Genomic DNA, 15,779 nt, shown 5'->3' with positions numbered 1-15,779 from the left:
GAGTGCACAGCCAAGAGGTGACACAAGAAAAGAAGCCAGGGGGTACATTTTAAATACTTTTATTTCTTAATTTACATAAAGGTATATATTTGGCTTATCTTTTTTTTATATACTCTGAGATTCACAATCAATTGCTCTTAAAAAATAAAATAGTCATTTGCTTCTGAAAGAAATCAGAAAACTATTTTATACTCCTCCCTTGTATAACAAGAAAATACACTAATACTCCCGTACATCACGTAGTAAAAGTGATTGTAAGTGCTGGTTTACCAGACAATAAAGCCAATGGAGAAGAGAACAACATTTGGGGTGGAGCTTGGAAGGACTCTGCTTCCCAGAGCACAGCCTGACACTTAAAGGGTTCAGTCACCTTGTCGGGAGAGGCTCCTGGGGCCACGCAGAGCTGCTCTGGAGTGGTGGCAGCAGGAGCCCCCCGGGGTGGCAGCAGGAGCCCCCTGGGGTGGCAGCAGGAGCCCCCGGGGTGGCAGCAGGAGCCCCAGGGGTGGCAGCAGGAGCACCCTGGGGTGGCAGCAGGAACACCTGGGGTGGCAGCTTGCTGCCTGCTGGGTCATTCTCTTGCCTCTTTGGGCAGATCCCATTGCCTCATTTCCCACAGTGTGTACAAACCACCTGACTGCCAGTGCAGGAGCAGCTGGGGGGAGTTAATGCTTTAAAAAAATCCCCTTTATGAAGTGGAGTAGAAGAAAACCCTCGTGATTAACTGAGGGGCAGCTGGAGCCTCCCTGGTGCCTCTGGACACTTGCACAGACCCTGCTGAATGCAGCAAGGATCTGAAGAAGCCTGAGCCTCCCTCTCTTAGCCTGGAACATGTGGCAGCAGGGATTCAGGGATCCTGTGGTGAAGGTAGGACTTGTTTCTCACTCCTTTTTTTGCTCCCTTCCCTCTGTCCTTGTTTAAACAGAATCCACAGCACTTCCTCCATGTGCACAAAGGATAAAACCAGCACTGAGCTCTGACAGGGGCTGGATTCTGTCACAAACAAGGACTGCCAGTGACACTACAGAACACTTCAGTTCCCTTTTCATTGTTGACTCCTGAGAACTGAGTTTAAGGAGAATTCCTAATCTCTGAACCTCAGCAGAAATGTGCCATTTTGTTGACAATAAATGCTACAACAGAGAGCCTATCAGAAAAGCAATTTAGAAAATGTGGTTAATCTTCTTTGGTCTCTGAGATGAAATGACTGATTGTTGGGTTGCTTTTTTTTTTTTTTTTTAAACAGCTTAAAAAGGAATTTCTTAATAGGAATCAGAAATTCATGTGCCTTTAAAGCCAAATGTTTGGCTCCCAGATTACAGGCCATGTTTCCCCTCCGAGTGTAAATAGTGGCACGAGGTAGGAAGTGAAGCATTGTTGGGATTTGCTTTGCTTTGTTATTTCTAGCACCTGCTTGCTCAGGCACTAGAGGAACACTTCTGGCTCTGGTTCTTTAGGCAACTCTTAGAGCTATTGTTAAGGGATTTCAGGTGACAGAACCCTTGCAGAGGAGTCCTGTGAGGTCTGGGGAGGAGGAAAGGCTCATGGGATTATAGGAATCCCCAGCCTGGGCAGGGACTTGCTATGGGGTGAGCAACTGGAATTAGAACCATCTCTGCTGCAGTGCTGTGCTGTAGGTCCCAGCACATCCTGGCAGGGAATGGGAGATAAACCCAGATTTGCTAACAGTACCTTGCTATGGCACAGCCAGGACAGCAGCTCCAGCCTTAACTCACATCTAGTCCTGGGCTGACATTTCTTGAGCTGATTTAGTCCTCCTTGGACCCCACGTGCAGTCACTTGTGAGCCAAGAGCACAGGAATGAGGTGCTGGCACCTGCTCAGGTTGTGCTGAGCTGGAGGGGAGATCTGGACTGTGAGAGGGGGCTCAGAACACGGGAATGGGGGCTGCTGAGCCACTGCCCTCCCTGGGGCACTGCCCTCCCTGGGGCACTGCCCTCCCTGGGGCTCTGCCCTCCCTGGGGCTCTGCCCTCCCTGGGGCTCTGCCCTCCCTGGGGCTCTGCCCTCCCTGGGGCATTGCTCTCCCTGGGGCACTGCCCTCCCTGGGGCTCTGCCCTCCCTGGGGCAGCCTGGCCCTCTTCAGGACCTGTGCTCCCCTTCTTCCCCCATCCAGCTGACACAGCCCAAATTTGGCTTGTGGAGGCCAGGTCCAGGAAACAAGACCGCAGTGGAATGGCACCATGACATGCTCCTGCATTTGAGTCTAACCCAGCTCAGGCACCGGCCTTGTCTGAAACCCCTCAAAGGCACCTTTTAAAGGTACAAGTGCACCCCAGTGACAGGCTGGGTGTGCAGGAACCCAGCACTGCTCTGAAGGCAGAGTCAGTGCCTGCTCTGGGATACAGGCAGGGAGGATTAGCATTGACAGTCTGAGTGATATGGCATCATGTAAACAAAGCACGAGGTCACTGGCACAGCAGTATTGCACTCCCAGGCCCAAGGTGCAGCCATTCAGCTAGGTGGATTTTGGTATTTTAAAAGCCCACAGGCTTTTAAACCTTTTTTAACCTCCTAGGAAAGCTGAATTTAGCATATGGAAAAGTCTAGAGCCTGTAGGGATTTCTGTCCAACGTTCCTCTGGGCCTTTCTGTGACAAACACCAGCATACCCAGTGCAGTGAAACTCTCTCCTCTGTCCCACTGCTCAGGCTCAGTGACAGGTAGGTCACCCACTGGAAATTCTCCTGTGGTGCCCTTGCAGGCCCTGGCACCAGGGCACTGAGAGGAGGAGAGCTATGGACGTTATTCATGTCTGCTATGGTTGCACAGGCAGCTTCAGATTTCAAATGTTTAAATAAAAACTTTATCTAAGTATATATATATATATATATATCTCATCTAATGTCTCCAGCAGAGATAAAGCATCTTATAACATATTTAAATAAAAAATAATAATCTGAATCAAGCCTTCAGTGTCAAAGAAAAGGTGATGTACAAAACAGGTCCTCAACTAGTGCAGTCTGTGGGAGTGCTGGCAGAGCAGCAGCATTCCATAGGACACCAGCTGCCCTACAAACAGTGTGGACTTCACTGGCTACAGCTAAAACCATTTACACAATCTACAGTTGCTCACTTGGGCAGCTTTTCCTGGGTCCAGTGGACAGTTGGTTTCCATGCTCAGGGCCCCGGGGATGTCCTCGTGTTCCACGTTCCCGGCTGCCCTGCTCATCTCCTGGAGCCTGACCCCGCAGGCTGCAGGGATGGGTTTGGTGCACAGACCCCCTCTGTGATATGGAGCTGAAGGATCCACTGGCAGCCAGCACAGAAGGGCTTCAGACTGAGATTGGGATGGTGGGAGCAGGAGTCCACGTGTCCTTGCCTTCCCTGGCAGCTGCAAACAGGGAACAGAAGGTGGTCACTGGGGCAGCTCCAGGGATGGACTGCTGATGGTGGTGGGGGCCAGCTGTGAGACCCCTGGTGAGACCTCAGGGGGCTGGCAAAGCTGCCCAGGGTGGAGGCAGCACTTGGGGATGTGCTGAAGCCATTTGGAATGGGAACATTTGCACTGTGATCCTGGCCCAGCCTGCTCCAGGAGGTGACTGCAGCTGTAGCTCCCGTGTAGCCTTAAGGGCAGTGTGGAGGCACAGCTGCTCCTGCTGTGGGCTGAAGCAGCTCAGCACGACAAGCTCCATTTCTGTAGACTGTTTTTGACCCCCTCAGCTTACTAAAGAGGGACTGTTGTGCCTTAAATTGTCATTTTAGAAATGGCTGTCCCTGGAGAGCCCAGCTTGGTGTGCTGCTGACAGGGCAGAGCAGGCACTGCTGGTGGCCCATGCTGGCTTGAAGGAGCATGTCAGCACCTCTCCTCACTGCTGAGGTACCACTGGTGGCCTCTCTAGCAGCCAGCTGCTTTCCTAGATAATGGGACAAGGATAACCAGTTCTCTCACTGCAGGATTTCCTATGAGAGGGTCTGTGCTCTATGTCATGCTGGAAATTGCCCCAACCTTAAAAATTAGTGGCTGCTGCATTACAGAAAAATTCCCCTGTGATGGTGCCCTGGTTTCTTTCAAGCTGTATAAAAATTAACCAAAAAAGATGAAAGTGCAGTGAAAACCTTGGTGTTCCCAGGACACAGGTAGTGAGGTTTATAAGCCACTACTTTATAAGGCAAGTTTCAGCAACAGCACCAAGTATTTCCTCCCAGATTTGTTGAAAAAAACCCTCCAACTTTATCTAAAAGCTACTGTTAAATAATACTGTGTGACTACACATCCAACCCAGAGCCTGCAAACTCCAGGCAGCCCTATGCCCGAATCCACTCCCTTCTGTGGAAATAACACATCTGCTGTGCTAGAGATTGCATTAAATCTTTTCCCTCAAAAGGCCATTCTGAAGTGTCTTTCTGAGTTCTGATTTTCTGATTAGTCTTTCAATGCATTTAATTTATGGGAAAGAAATCTCCTCTTCAAAAACTTGCTTTAATTAATTTTGGCTCCAGTAAAATGCTGGGAAGTGTTTATCACTTGTGGCAGCTCCAAGCAGCAGCGCTGTGGCTGTGGGGGAGTGATAAGGACAGCATGGACACAAGGGACAGGGTGGGCAGCAGGGAGGGGACAGTCCCTGGTCCCTCTGGCTCAGAGGTGTCACCCTGCATCGAGGGTTGCAGAGGGGACAGCCCAGCAACAGGCTCAGGTGCTGCCAGGAAACACTTTCTGCAGAAAATCTGGACTGTGCCAGAAATGGTGGCTTGGTAGCAGCCCATGTTTGACCCAGAGCAGGGCAGCAGGAGGTTTTGTGAACACCAGAAGGTTTTCAGTTCTGGCCTGGGACACTCACACTCCTGGTGGTCAAGGGGACACGGGTAACATGGGCTTCTATGCTCCAAGAAGGGAACACCTGGAAGCACCTGATGCCACAAAGGACATTTGAGTTGAGCCCTGGTTTCCCTGTTCTTGATTTGCTCTGCTCTGGGCTGAGGGCAGCAAAGGTGCACACCAGAGCTGGCTAAGGAAACTTCTCTGCATTTCATAAGGAAAGAAATGGGCTGACAGGGGTTTGGAGCAGAGCTGTAGCTTGAAACCTACTGCTGGTTTGGGTCACTCACCGTCTCAGACTTTCACAGAGGCTGGTGGCATCACAAGCTGATTCACCCTGGTGAAGAGAAAACAACAGTGCTGTGTGAGAGCTGCAATTAGCAAAGAAATGGATCTCTAATAACATACCAGGCTGGTAAATCCAGGTTTTGGTTGTTTAACAGTGTTTAAAGCAGTGGGACATTAATAACTGTCCTCCACAATGGTATAAAGCTGAAACCTTGTCACAAAGGGGTGTCTGACAGCAGTGCTGACAATGGCTGGAACATGCCAAATAACACTGCTGGCACTAATTGACAAGGATTTGGGAAGGTCCCAAAGGCATCCAGGTACCTACTATTTCCCTAAGCCAGTACAAGATTGCACAGTGGCTGTTGGTGTCCTTCAGCCTGACAGCACAAATGAAAACAGTCATCACTGATAAAAATTAAGAAAAAAATGAGTTGTCTTTCAATTTTCAGCTCCTGAAGACCTGCTGCTGTTCCAGGCACCTGCTCCTGGGTGATGGACAGCGTGTGGCAGGAGCTGCTGTGTCACCAGGCAGGAGCTGTCCTGCAGCTCCTGGGATGAGGGCAGCGAGGGGAGAGCTCCTGTCTGCTCTGGGACAGCAGCAATAGTCCTGCCAGCCCATCCCTTGCACCTCCTGCTTGTCCTTGCAGCACATACCCTGGAAATGTCAACCTTCCTCAGCAGCAGCTCCTGTCCCGTCCCCTCCCATGCTGCTCTTGTTACTCAGGGACAGGAGTGAGTACCTTTGACAGTGACACACAGAGCAGAGCCCGTGGGAACTGCCAGAGGTGTCATCCTCACCCTCTGAGACTTTGGAACTTGTTCACTGACCTCAGTGGGAACGCCTGAGTTCTTCCTGACTGGGAAACCCCCAGCACACCTACAGACCTGCCCTGGTGTGGCTGTGGGAGTGCTTTACCCGAGGGCTCTCTGGCTGTACTTGGGCAGCAGGAACATAAATAAATCTGAGTTACTAAGGGAGAGTCTCCACCTACCAATGGAGGTTGGCTGTTGTGGTTTAGGACTTTTTATTTCTGCTATATGTGCTGCTAGGAGACAATAATGACCAGGTATTAAGAGAGGCAAAAGAAGTGGCACAGCTCAGGGGAGGGGTCCAGCTGGCTGCTCTCTCTTTTTACCTGGGGGTTTCTCTGGGAAAGGCAGAGACACTGGAAGAATTGGGCTGGGAAAAAAAGGGGGCTGGGGCTGCTGCTCTGTGCTCGCCTTGTACACACACACTCGAGTAAGAGAACTCTTGTTTCCCATATCTCTGCCTGAGAGCCCTGTAATTTCAAAGTTATAATAATTCAGAGGGAAGGGAGCTGCATTTTCCATTCCAAGGGAGGCTCCTGCCTTCCTTAGCAGACCCCTGTCTTTCAAAGCAAGAAGCAAACTGCCCCAGCAGTGGTTTGTACCTCTGCTGTCAAAGGCAGCTTCTCTGTGCATCAGTGAAACCCTTGGACAGGTGCACAGGGAACATCACACAGCTGCCACTGCCTGAGGCCCTGCCAGGTGACAAATTCTCAGGAAGCATCACTCTCTTCTGGACACGTTAAAACTTAGTTGTGGATCTTCACCACGCTTTGTACCTGTCCCAGATTGAGAAGCAAGTTGTATTCTATTATCATCTGTACAGCAGTTGTCTTGTGTTAAGTGAACAGTTTTCCTTATCACTTCCACAATCAATTCTCCCTTGGGGAGACATCTGCTGATAATGGGCCACTGAGTGTCACTGCATGACTGGTAAGAACTGTAACATCCCATTGTGAGATGCTCTGCCCAGAGGGAGGAGCCAAGCATTCCTACCTGGATGTAATCTGGAGTTTCTGGAACACCAGCAGGGTTTTTCCTGCCCTGGATTTCCCCGAGGAAGAGCTGCCTCTTCCACTGCCTCTTCAGATGAAGAGTGCACCCTTTTCTACAGGATCACTGCTCCAACAGAACCACACCTGACACTCCAGGAGGACAGCAGCCATAATTCCAATTGGAATGCTGCCAACGCCCTGTCCAACAGGGTGTCAGCTTGTGTTCTGACTCTGTCAGTGTTGTTTTGGTTCACTGCATTGTTTATTTTATCTTTTTATTTTCTTCCCTAATAAAGAACTGTTGTTCCTGGTCCCATATTTTTGCCTGAGAGCCCCCCTTAATTTCAAATTTATAACAATTCGGAGGGAAGGGGTTTACATTTTTCCATTTCAGGGGAGGCTCCTGCCTTCCTCAGCAGACACCTGTTTTTCCAAACCAAGACAGTACCTAACTCAGAACACTCTTTTTCACTGAAATGGATTCAAACACGGTCCAGGATAAAAATTAATCAGTACTCAGGGGACACCTTCCAAGAAACCTCTGCATCAGGAATTGGTCCAGTTCAGCCCACAGCTCTTAACTTCACACCAACCCCACAGGTCTCCAAGGTGCATAGAAGCCTCTGTGCTTTTTCTGCTTTTCCGGGCTATAAACAGAAATATTTCTGATGGAAGAGCTGACCCAAGTTTCTTCGTACAAGTCCCATTCTTGGTAACCCTATTGCACTGGAAATCACGTTGTATTGAACATTGGAATTGTGCAGAATACATCAGAGAAAACTACCTGGGAATGCTACAGCCAACTTCCAAACTAGGAAGCAAGCTATAGAATGTCACAAACCTATCACAGAACACTAAAACTCCAGAGGTTTGAGTGAGCCATAATGTTTGAAAGTCCTGTCCCTTGCCACATCATTCCATGTTCTTAGAGGACACAGAATATACATAGAAAAAGTTCGTTTTGCTGTGACTTGAGCATGGTCTTGCTGACACAACTGGAAATAGATACAACTTTCCTGCTTGAATTCAGCCTCCTATGAAAAAAATGTACCCCCCTTTTATTTTGACACATTTCTCTCAAGTTCTGCTTCATCTCTGTTTCACAGATGGGAAAAGCGGCCTGGAGGTGCTAATCCTGAAATGCTTTTCGAAATTTGATGGGAAATTAGACTGCACATGACTTGTGAACCTGCTGGGGAGAGAAACGACTTTCAGGGATCACACAGGAAACTGGTGGACAGGAGAGAGAACTGAAATAGTCCCCAAATTTGGGACAGTGCCTCCTCAATCCCTCTGAAGCTCCATGCTGCAGACAGTGGTCACTGCCACAACCAATGGCAGTGGGGCTCAGTTTATGGGTCAAGTGGGATTTTGTTTACTTTTTTAAAAGCAAACCTTCAAATAATAAATTTTAAACTCTCTTAGGTGGCAAAATGTAGTACATGGGCTTAAAATAACAAGGCTCAAGAGCATCTAAATCCCTCATTAAGTACCACTTGCCTTTCTAATAATGATAATCCCACACTGAATGGATCACTGAACATTGGCTCCTAAATTGTTCTGTTTGCTCTGCAGTGTTTTTTTAAGATTGTGAATGTTTTCATTCCTTGAAGAGAGTAGGGTGGGAACCAGTCTATTATTTCTGGAGGAGGAAACTCACCCACATTGCCTTTCAAGAACAGAAGTTGTACAACTTTTTGGTTTTTTTTACAGACTCCTCTAGCAGTTAAAAATGTGGCTGATTCTCTCTAACTCCATCACTTCCTCTCCTGTCAAACCTAAATATTTCTCCTAGCTCCTATCAGGTAATTTCCATGTACTGTGACAGCATCTATAATTCTGAAGTATTTATAAGTCTGTCTGTTTAATATTAAACTACATGCTCTAGAGCTGTTAAATATTTATGCTACGTAAAATGGATCTAATTTCACTGCACCTCGGCTGGTTAGAGACCTGCATGAGGACAAGACAGCCAATTTAAGATAACAGATGACTGGCCAGCATCTTTTACAGGTCAGCTATGCTCTATTTCAGGAACTGGGCAGGATTATTCTCCAGATGCTCTGTCCCTTCCAGCCTTGCTGGTCCCCAGGCCAGCAGCTAATGGAGATTACAGGTTGTAGTGCAGCCAGCACTGCTGGGCAGTGCCAGGCATTTAAAAGAATTCCTGCTGCCTACATCCAGTGCAAGAACCTCCTGCTCCTCCCTGGGCCAGCAAGGGGAGAACCCACACCCACTGCTCACCTGCCTGCTCCAGCTGTGAGGAGCACTGGTGGGATGTGTGTGCCACTGACTGTCCTGCTGAGCTCCAGGGACGTGTCACCTCTGTCCCTGAGCTCCAGCCAGCAGCAGGGTGTCAGGAAGGAGGACACACCTCAGTGTGGGGAGCACTGCTGTGCCCAAGGCTGTGCTTACAGAAAGCTTTTGGGAATGCTGCCAGCCCAGTTCATGTCAAGTTTCATGCCTAAGTTAAACACCACCTGTATTTCAGTATCCTGCAGCTTTCCCAAAGCCCAGTTTTCTTGCTATCTAAACAAGCCAGACTCTGGCTTTTGTATCTGAGAAGCACATTAGGAAATGTTGTCCTGGTTTTTACAGCCTGCTGTACTTAACATCTCTTAATTTTTACAACCAGCAATAAAATGCTCCAGTAGGGTCCTTCTAGCCTGAAAATAAATCAGTTTTTGAGTTATTGAGTAGGAGTTTTTTAGTACTGAGTTGTCGAGCTGGACCTCATTCAGCAGACAGAAGTACATGGACTACAGCTAGTACAGCTGGACCACTGGAATTAGCAACAATTTCTGCCAGTGATTAAGGATCCTTCTTAATTCCAGTGGAGAGAATTCTGTGTTTCTACTGCAACGTGCCATCAAGTGCCTGTTTGAAGCAATGCTTTAGGAAGAGACACATGGGGACCAGTCACTAAGGGCATCCCCCAGCAGATTCCTCCTGTCTGAACTTCCTTAGATGCTGGGAGGTCAAAAACATCTCCAAAAGGCCTTTTAAACACACTGAAACCTGAAATTTTAGGTGATGCAAAGTTTATAGCCAGACATCCTTGAAAGGTAAGGAGATTTTATGGCCTTAATCTATGAAAAGCAAATCACTTTTCAAATACAGCCGGTTAAAGGGTGTTTTTTGCATCAGAGCAGCATCACCCTCCACCTGTGCCTCAGGGATGATGAGCAGCCCAGGCAGATGCAGCAGTCTGAAATTCCAGCTACTGAAACATCAGCATTCAGAGCTGATGATTGAGCCTGAGACTGGACAAGGAAAACAGAGGCTAAAGATGGTCACTTGTAGCTCCACACCTGCTGTAAGAGTGAATTTTATCAACTGATCTGTGAACACAGGGAGGGACTTGCACTGATGCTGCTGTTATAACTAATTCCTGCAGGTAACTGATGAGAGTTGTGGAGTAGGAGAGCTGGAGCAGCCCCTGTAACAAATCAAAGCCACAGCTGTTCTTTCACTGTTTTGCTCACTGCAGAAGCCAAAACAAAGCAGAGATCTCTCAGCTGGACTCTGCCACACTTGAGTGCAAACACTGGTCCCAGTCCTGCAGCACCTTTTCACCAGACACTTCAGGAGGAGCAAACCCAGCAGGCTGGATACTCCAGTTCAAGTGTGTACCTTCTGTGCCCTTCATTACAGAGTTTTTGGTAACAGTGCAGCAGGTTAGCTGGGTTAGCCATTGCTGCCCTGCAGTAGCTAAGCACAGTTCCCAATTTCACCTGCAGCTGGAAGGAGATGGCTTTGGTTCCCTGCTCCACAGCAGTTTTCCTGGGATGCTGAGCAAGCTGCCACAGCCTCCAACTCCTCCCCAAAAAAGGCTGCAGAACATTAACCCTCACTATGACCTGTTACCTTCAGTAAGAACAGCAGAATCAAGGATTGCTCCCAGAGAGCAGCTCCTGCTCTGACTGACCTCAAGCTGTTTTGATGGTGAAGTCAGGAATTCTGGGACAAGATGTGACTGACAACATGAATTCCTGCAGAACTTCAGACTCCAAGCAGGCTGCAGCTGGAAACAGGGACTGAAAGGGAAGGAGAGCAACAGTGATCCATCAGCCTAGGGCTCCCTGTGAGTGGCACAAGGATAGGATGGCACAGTTAAAAATAGTCCAGGCTGAGCTTCCTGATGCATCTGACAGGTTATCCAGCCTGCAGGAACGGGCTGTTGATGGAGCTGAGGTCAGTTTGCCGGAGGAAAAGGATGCTAAGAGAACTCTAACAAAATTCAGCCAACAATCTGGAGGAGTTTGCTTTGGAGCAGGAACAGTGCTCACTGTGCTGCTGCCTGCCCATGCCCTGATTCCCAGCCAGGGCTCTGTGCACCTGCAGCTCTCCATCCCAAGGCTCCCACAGGAGCTGGCTGTGCCCAGCCCTCCTGCACGCTGCCCTTCCCCTGCATTGCTCAGTCACTGTGGGGTGACAGCTCTCTGCTGGGCACAGGGGCTCCTCCAGCTGCACTGAAGAAATGAATTGGCTCAAATCCCCTTTTCTTCCTGCATGTCAGTGGGCTTAGCAAACAAAATATGATAATCATGTACAGCAAATATATTTCCCCCTCTGTTTGGTTCAGCCCCTTAAAGCTTCACAGACTGTGAGTATTTTCTATCTGTTCATTTAATCCAGGTGCAGATTTGTCTCCAGAGGCAGAAACATGGGTCAGCTTCACTTTTTCCTCTTTCACGTATCTTTACTGAGGAGAAAACTGCCATAAAGGAAAAATCAATAACCTTTGCTGCTATTTTCCCAGGCAGCTGCAGCAGAACAGATGTGAGGATGAGCAGTTTACAGCACCAATCAGGGTCCCAAGGACCTGGATGGAAATGAGCTCCAGAGCTCACCAGTCTGTGGGGGTACTCTGCCACAGACCTCTGAAATCTGTGAAAATGTGGGTCTTGAAACTTTGTGCCTGAGTCTGTCTCTGTAAGTATAATTCTGCCAGATATTGATGTGCTCAGTATTGAGGTGAAGGGTTTTAGTGCCACGGAAGATGTGTGTAATACACTCACATCCTCAGAAATAGCGGAGAAAAGAGCAGTGGAGTGCCTCGCTTTTGACTGAATGATTGGATGGCAAGGGAGAGAAAACATGCCATAAAAAGCAGGTAAAAATGAAAAAAATCTTAAAATTAAATCTTATTAAATCTTAAAATAGAAAATCCTGTAGAACTTCCTGATGGCACTTGATTAAAAACATATTTCTGATCCTCCAAAATAACTGCCTCATGCTACAGCTCTTTTCACCAGCCTCTGAGCTACCAGGTGTGGGAAATAACAGAACCATGGAAGGAGTTGGGTTGAAGGGCACCTTGAAGATCATCTCATCCAACCCCTTGCCAAGGACAGGGACACATTCCAGTAGACCAGGTTGCTCCAGACCCTGTCCAACATGGCCTGGAGACCTCAAGGGAACATCCATCCATCCACTCCACTGTAACAGTCCTGGCAACCCCTACGTGGCTTGTAGTGGTCTGGCAGAAACTTTGGGAATGACCAAGCCAGGCACTCCTTAGTGGAGCAGTGGAGGTAATACTCCAACAGTTTGTCCCTGTTTCTCAAAAAGATGTCATTCAGGCTGTGCTGGGTTTGGCTGGAGTAGATTAAAATGAATCTTCTTCTCAGGGTCTCGAGTGGGTTGAGTTTTGGATTTGTGCTGAACATGGGTGATAATATAGAGATGTTTTTGTTATTCCTGAACAGGGTTTGTACAGAGCCAAGGCTTTTTCTGCTCCTTGTCCTGCCACGCTGGTGAGGAATTGGGTGTCCATAGGAAGTTGGGAGGAGATAGAGCCACGAGACCCAAAGTGATATTGCACACCTTATGATGCTGGGCTCAGTATATAAAGTGGGGAAAGAAGAGGAAGGGATCATGTTTGGAGTGAAGGTGTTTGTCCTTGCATGTAACTTGTGTGTAAAGGATGGGGGATGGCTGATCCCCCTGCTCTGATGGGGGATGGCTGAACACCCACCTGCCATGGGAAGTGGGGAGTGAATTCCTTGTTTTGTTTTGCTTTGTCTGTAGTGCAGCTTTTGCTTTCCCTATTAAACTGTCTGCACTCAACCCACACATTTTTCAGCTCTTATCCTTCCAATTCTCCCAGTGCACTGGTGGGGCAGGTAGTGAGTGGCTGTGAGGGACTTGCTGGGGTTAAAGCCTGGCCCAGGTCAAGGACCCTGCCACAATTAAATTGCTCTCACACACCCACAGTGACAGTGTCTGCCTTGCAGCCTGCTGCACAAGGAGAGGTCATTGCTGCTTATAAAAGCCAGTACATTTGCAAAATGCTCTGCCATCAGGAAAGAGCACGGCTGAATTTTTCATGATTTCTTCCATTTCCTTGTGTCAGAGATTGTTTCTTGCTTGGAAGGCTGCTGCCTTCTGCTCAGCGCTCCAGTCACCTGCGTGGGATCTGATCAGATTTTGTCTCTGTGCCAGGGCAGCCTTAGCAAAGAGTCTGTCTCAGTGAGAATTTAAAATCTCCTGCATGGCAAAGTCCCTCTATGCCAAGAATTCTCCTTTGCAATGCCAACACCAATTCACATGCTGAGTCCATTGGTAGCATATGATTTCAGTGCCCCTTGTACATTATGGGAAAGTGCCTCCAATCCTGTTTTACAACTGATGAGCATTCTAGAACAATGTCTGACTTCTTGGGGCTCACAGCAGAGGGTCAGTAGCCAAGACAGCAGGAGGACTCCCAAGCAGTTCTTGATCTGGAGCTCCTGGAAAAATGAGCTTTGTCTTTCCCACAGCATAAGGCACATGGAGAAGTTCCATTCTTGCTGTGGGAGAGCACTAAGTAGCTAGGAATAGTGCAGGAATATTGTTTCCTTTCTCTGGCACGGGGGATGAACCTGGGAAGGTCAGTCTGGAGGGGAATGGGTGGTTTTTGAGAAGCCAGAGCTCTGCCCACAGCCCCTTCTGCAGCTCAGGGGTTCCCAGAGCTGTGCCAGCACCAGCTGCCCCCGTCCTGCCTGGGCTAAAGCAAAGCTCCTGCTGAATGAACAGCATTTCAAACACCGTGTAAGGACCACAGCTGAGCTCAAACTGCCTGTGAACAGCCACACTGACCTTTGACACCTCCCTACCCGACCTGCAGGAAATCCAGAGGTGGCTGAAGTGACACAACAAATCAGCAATTCTTCTATATGAGGCTATTTTCCATCTGCATGACTCCAGCAGCTCCCAACTGCAGCAGCAAACCAGCACTTAAAATTCAAGTCCCAAGCTGTTACATTCTTGGTTTTGCTAAGTGTTTATGGAGTTACAAATATGGCCAGTAAACAGGTGAGGAACCAACAGCTTTACAAGGAGCTTTTTCAACCAATAGTAGAACTACTTACATTTTCACCATCTCCCCCCTTCATATTCTTAGCACGGATTCCATATAAACCATCTAATAGTCTAATCTAGTTCCATCTGCAGTCTGTGAGTTTTTATCATGCCTCTTTCAGATACTCAAAACTCACTGCTTGCTTCTCTCCTTCCATCACCACAGATCCTCTGCATCTTAATCTGGGCTTTTTGCTGTAAATAATGTGGCTTCAAAGGCCAATGATATCTTATCTGGGCTCAAAAAGCATTGTGAGTTTCTACCACTGTAGGAAATGTTTAATTATTGGTCTTTTTTAAAGTCAAAACAAACGAAGCAATGATATTCCTCCCTATAAGCAGTGGAGTATCAGCAGTGAGCAAATTGTTCTCAAATATCCCTTTTTTTGGAGTTGTTAAAGTCTACTTGCAGCTCCTGAAATCCTTAAATCCAAACTCAATGCAGCACTGACACATCTCTCCAAAATAAGTGTCCAGCATCTTAAAACCCCTTGTGATACAGCCCCAGCTATTTCAGAGAAGAAATGTTCTTTTTGGCAATGCAAACTACCAGAATGGAGCACACTCAGCATGTCAGCTGCCACTTCAATACCTGGGAAATGGTTAATGGAGGGACTCTGGGCTTTGCTGAAAACAGCATCAGGTCACCTGAGGGGTCCTTTCTGTCTCCAGCTGCTGCCACAGAAAAATGAGAGAAAGGGAGGTTTGACAACTCTGTGAGTCCTTCCCCTGTCCCACATAATAGAATCTGCAAAGCAAAAATAAGGTCAGACACTTTCAAATTGCTGCAATAGGAGAACTGGGAGATAATTTTATATCCAGTTCTGCAAAAGGCTAAAAATAAGCCTGTATGAGGCAGAAGAAAGAGCCTGAAAATGGATTATTCTCATTTTTACTGTAATGCAATTTGAATATGTGCCATGTTTAAGACAGCAGAAGTGTCTGGACTAGGGATGGTTCTTTTTGTGGATTTTGCTATCTCCTCTGTAAAGAGGATTTTTTTCTAGTGTTTGTACACACCACTTTTAAAATGAAGGATCCACCAGCACTTCTACTCAGCAAGAGCTTCCACATCGGATCAAAGGTGTTAAGAGCAAATTTTTTTTTCTTATTAAATGTTTAATTTTCATTTTAGGAGAAAAAAAATACCTGCATGAGTAGTTTAAATAACCTGATTCTTAATATGCAAACAAAGGGGTGAATGACTGAGGCTTGCAGGCTCTCAAGTGCTGAGTGGTCACTGGTTAAAGACTTGAATTCTTTTGTTCTGAATAGCTGCATCAGTGCAGCTGTTTATTCCTGCTCTGGCTGCACCAGGGATCCACACTGCAGTTGCATCCTGCTGCCTGATCTGCATTGCTGTGCCCTTGGCAAAAACATCAGCCTCTATCAGGCAGAGAGGGACTGAGCCAGTACAAAACTTGGACAGCCATCCTAAGAATCTTTTCTTACCTCTGGAAAAAACCAGAAAATCTAATGTTTACAGGTGTAAAGCCAGGGATTAAGTTAAAAAAAAAAAAAAAAAAAAAAAGCAAAACCCACAAAACCCTCCAAATTAAAACAACAAAA

At 47.5% G+C, this 15,779-nt stretch overlaps 1 protein-coding gene across 6 annotated transcripts in view; it reads right to left on the bottom strand.

Annotated features, from left to right (window-relative positions):
• Positions 1-43: 43 nt before the first annotated feature.
• Positions 44-15,779, bottom strand: part of LOC100223347 (sphingosine-1-phosphate transporter SPNS2) — a 133,696-nt gene continuing 117,960 nt past the window's right edge. For 4 of the 6 annotated variants that reach the window (XM_072916856.1, XM_072916855.1, XM_072916854.1 and 1 more), the window contains 2 exons: positions 5,064-5,110; positions 3,257-3,348 (listed from right to left, as the gene is read on the bottom strand). Coding sequence is in view for 2 of the 6 variants with exons in the window: in XM_072916859.1 (XP_072772960.1) it covers positions 3,183-3,348; positions 5,064-5,110; positions 10,795-10,903 (322 nt within the window). In the remaining 4 variants the exon portion in view is untranslated. Of the gene's footprint in view, positions 456-540; positions 3,349-5,063; positions 5,111-10,794; positions 10,904-15,779 lie in introns of those variants that run through there. The other 2 variants (XM_072916859.1, XM_030287875.4) reach the window with 2 other exon arrangements.

Source organism: Taeniopygia guttata, chromosome 19, assembly GCF_048771995.1.
Source record: "Taeniopygia guttata chromosome 19, bTaeGut7.mat, whole genome shotgun sequence".
In the NCBI taxonomy this organism is placed as follows: Eukaryota; Metazoa; Chordata; class Aves; order Passeriformes; family Estrildidae; genus Taeniopygia; species Taeniopygia guttata.
Note: the sequence above shows the minus strand (reverse complement) of the source record. Positions and strands in the feature narration are given on the sequence as shown.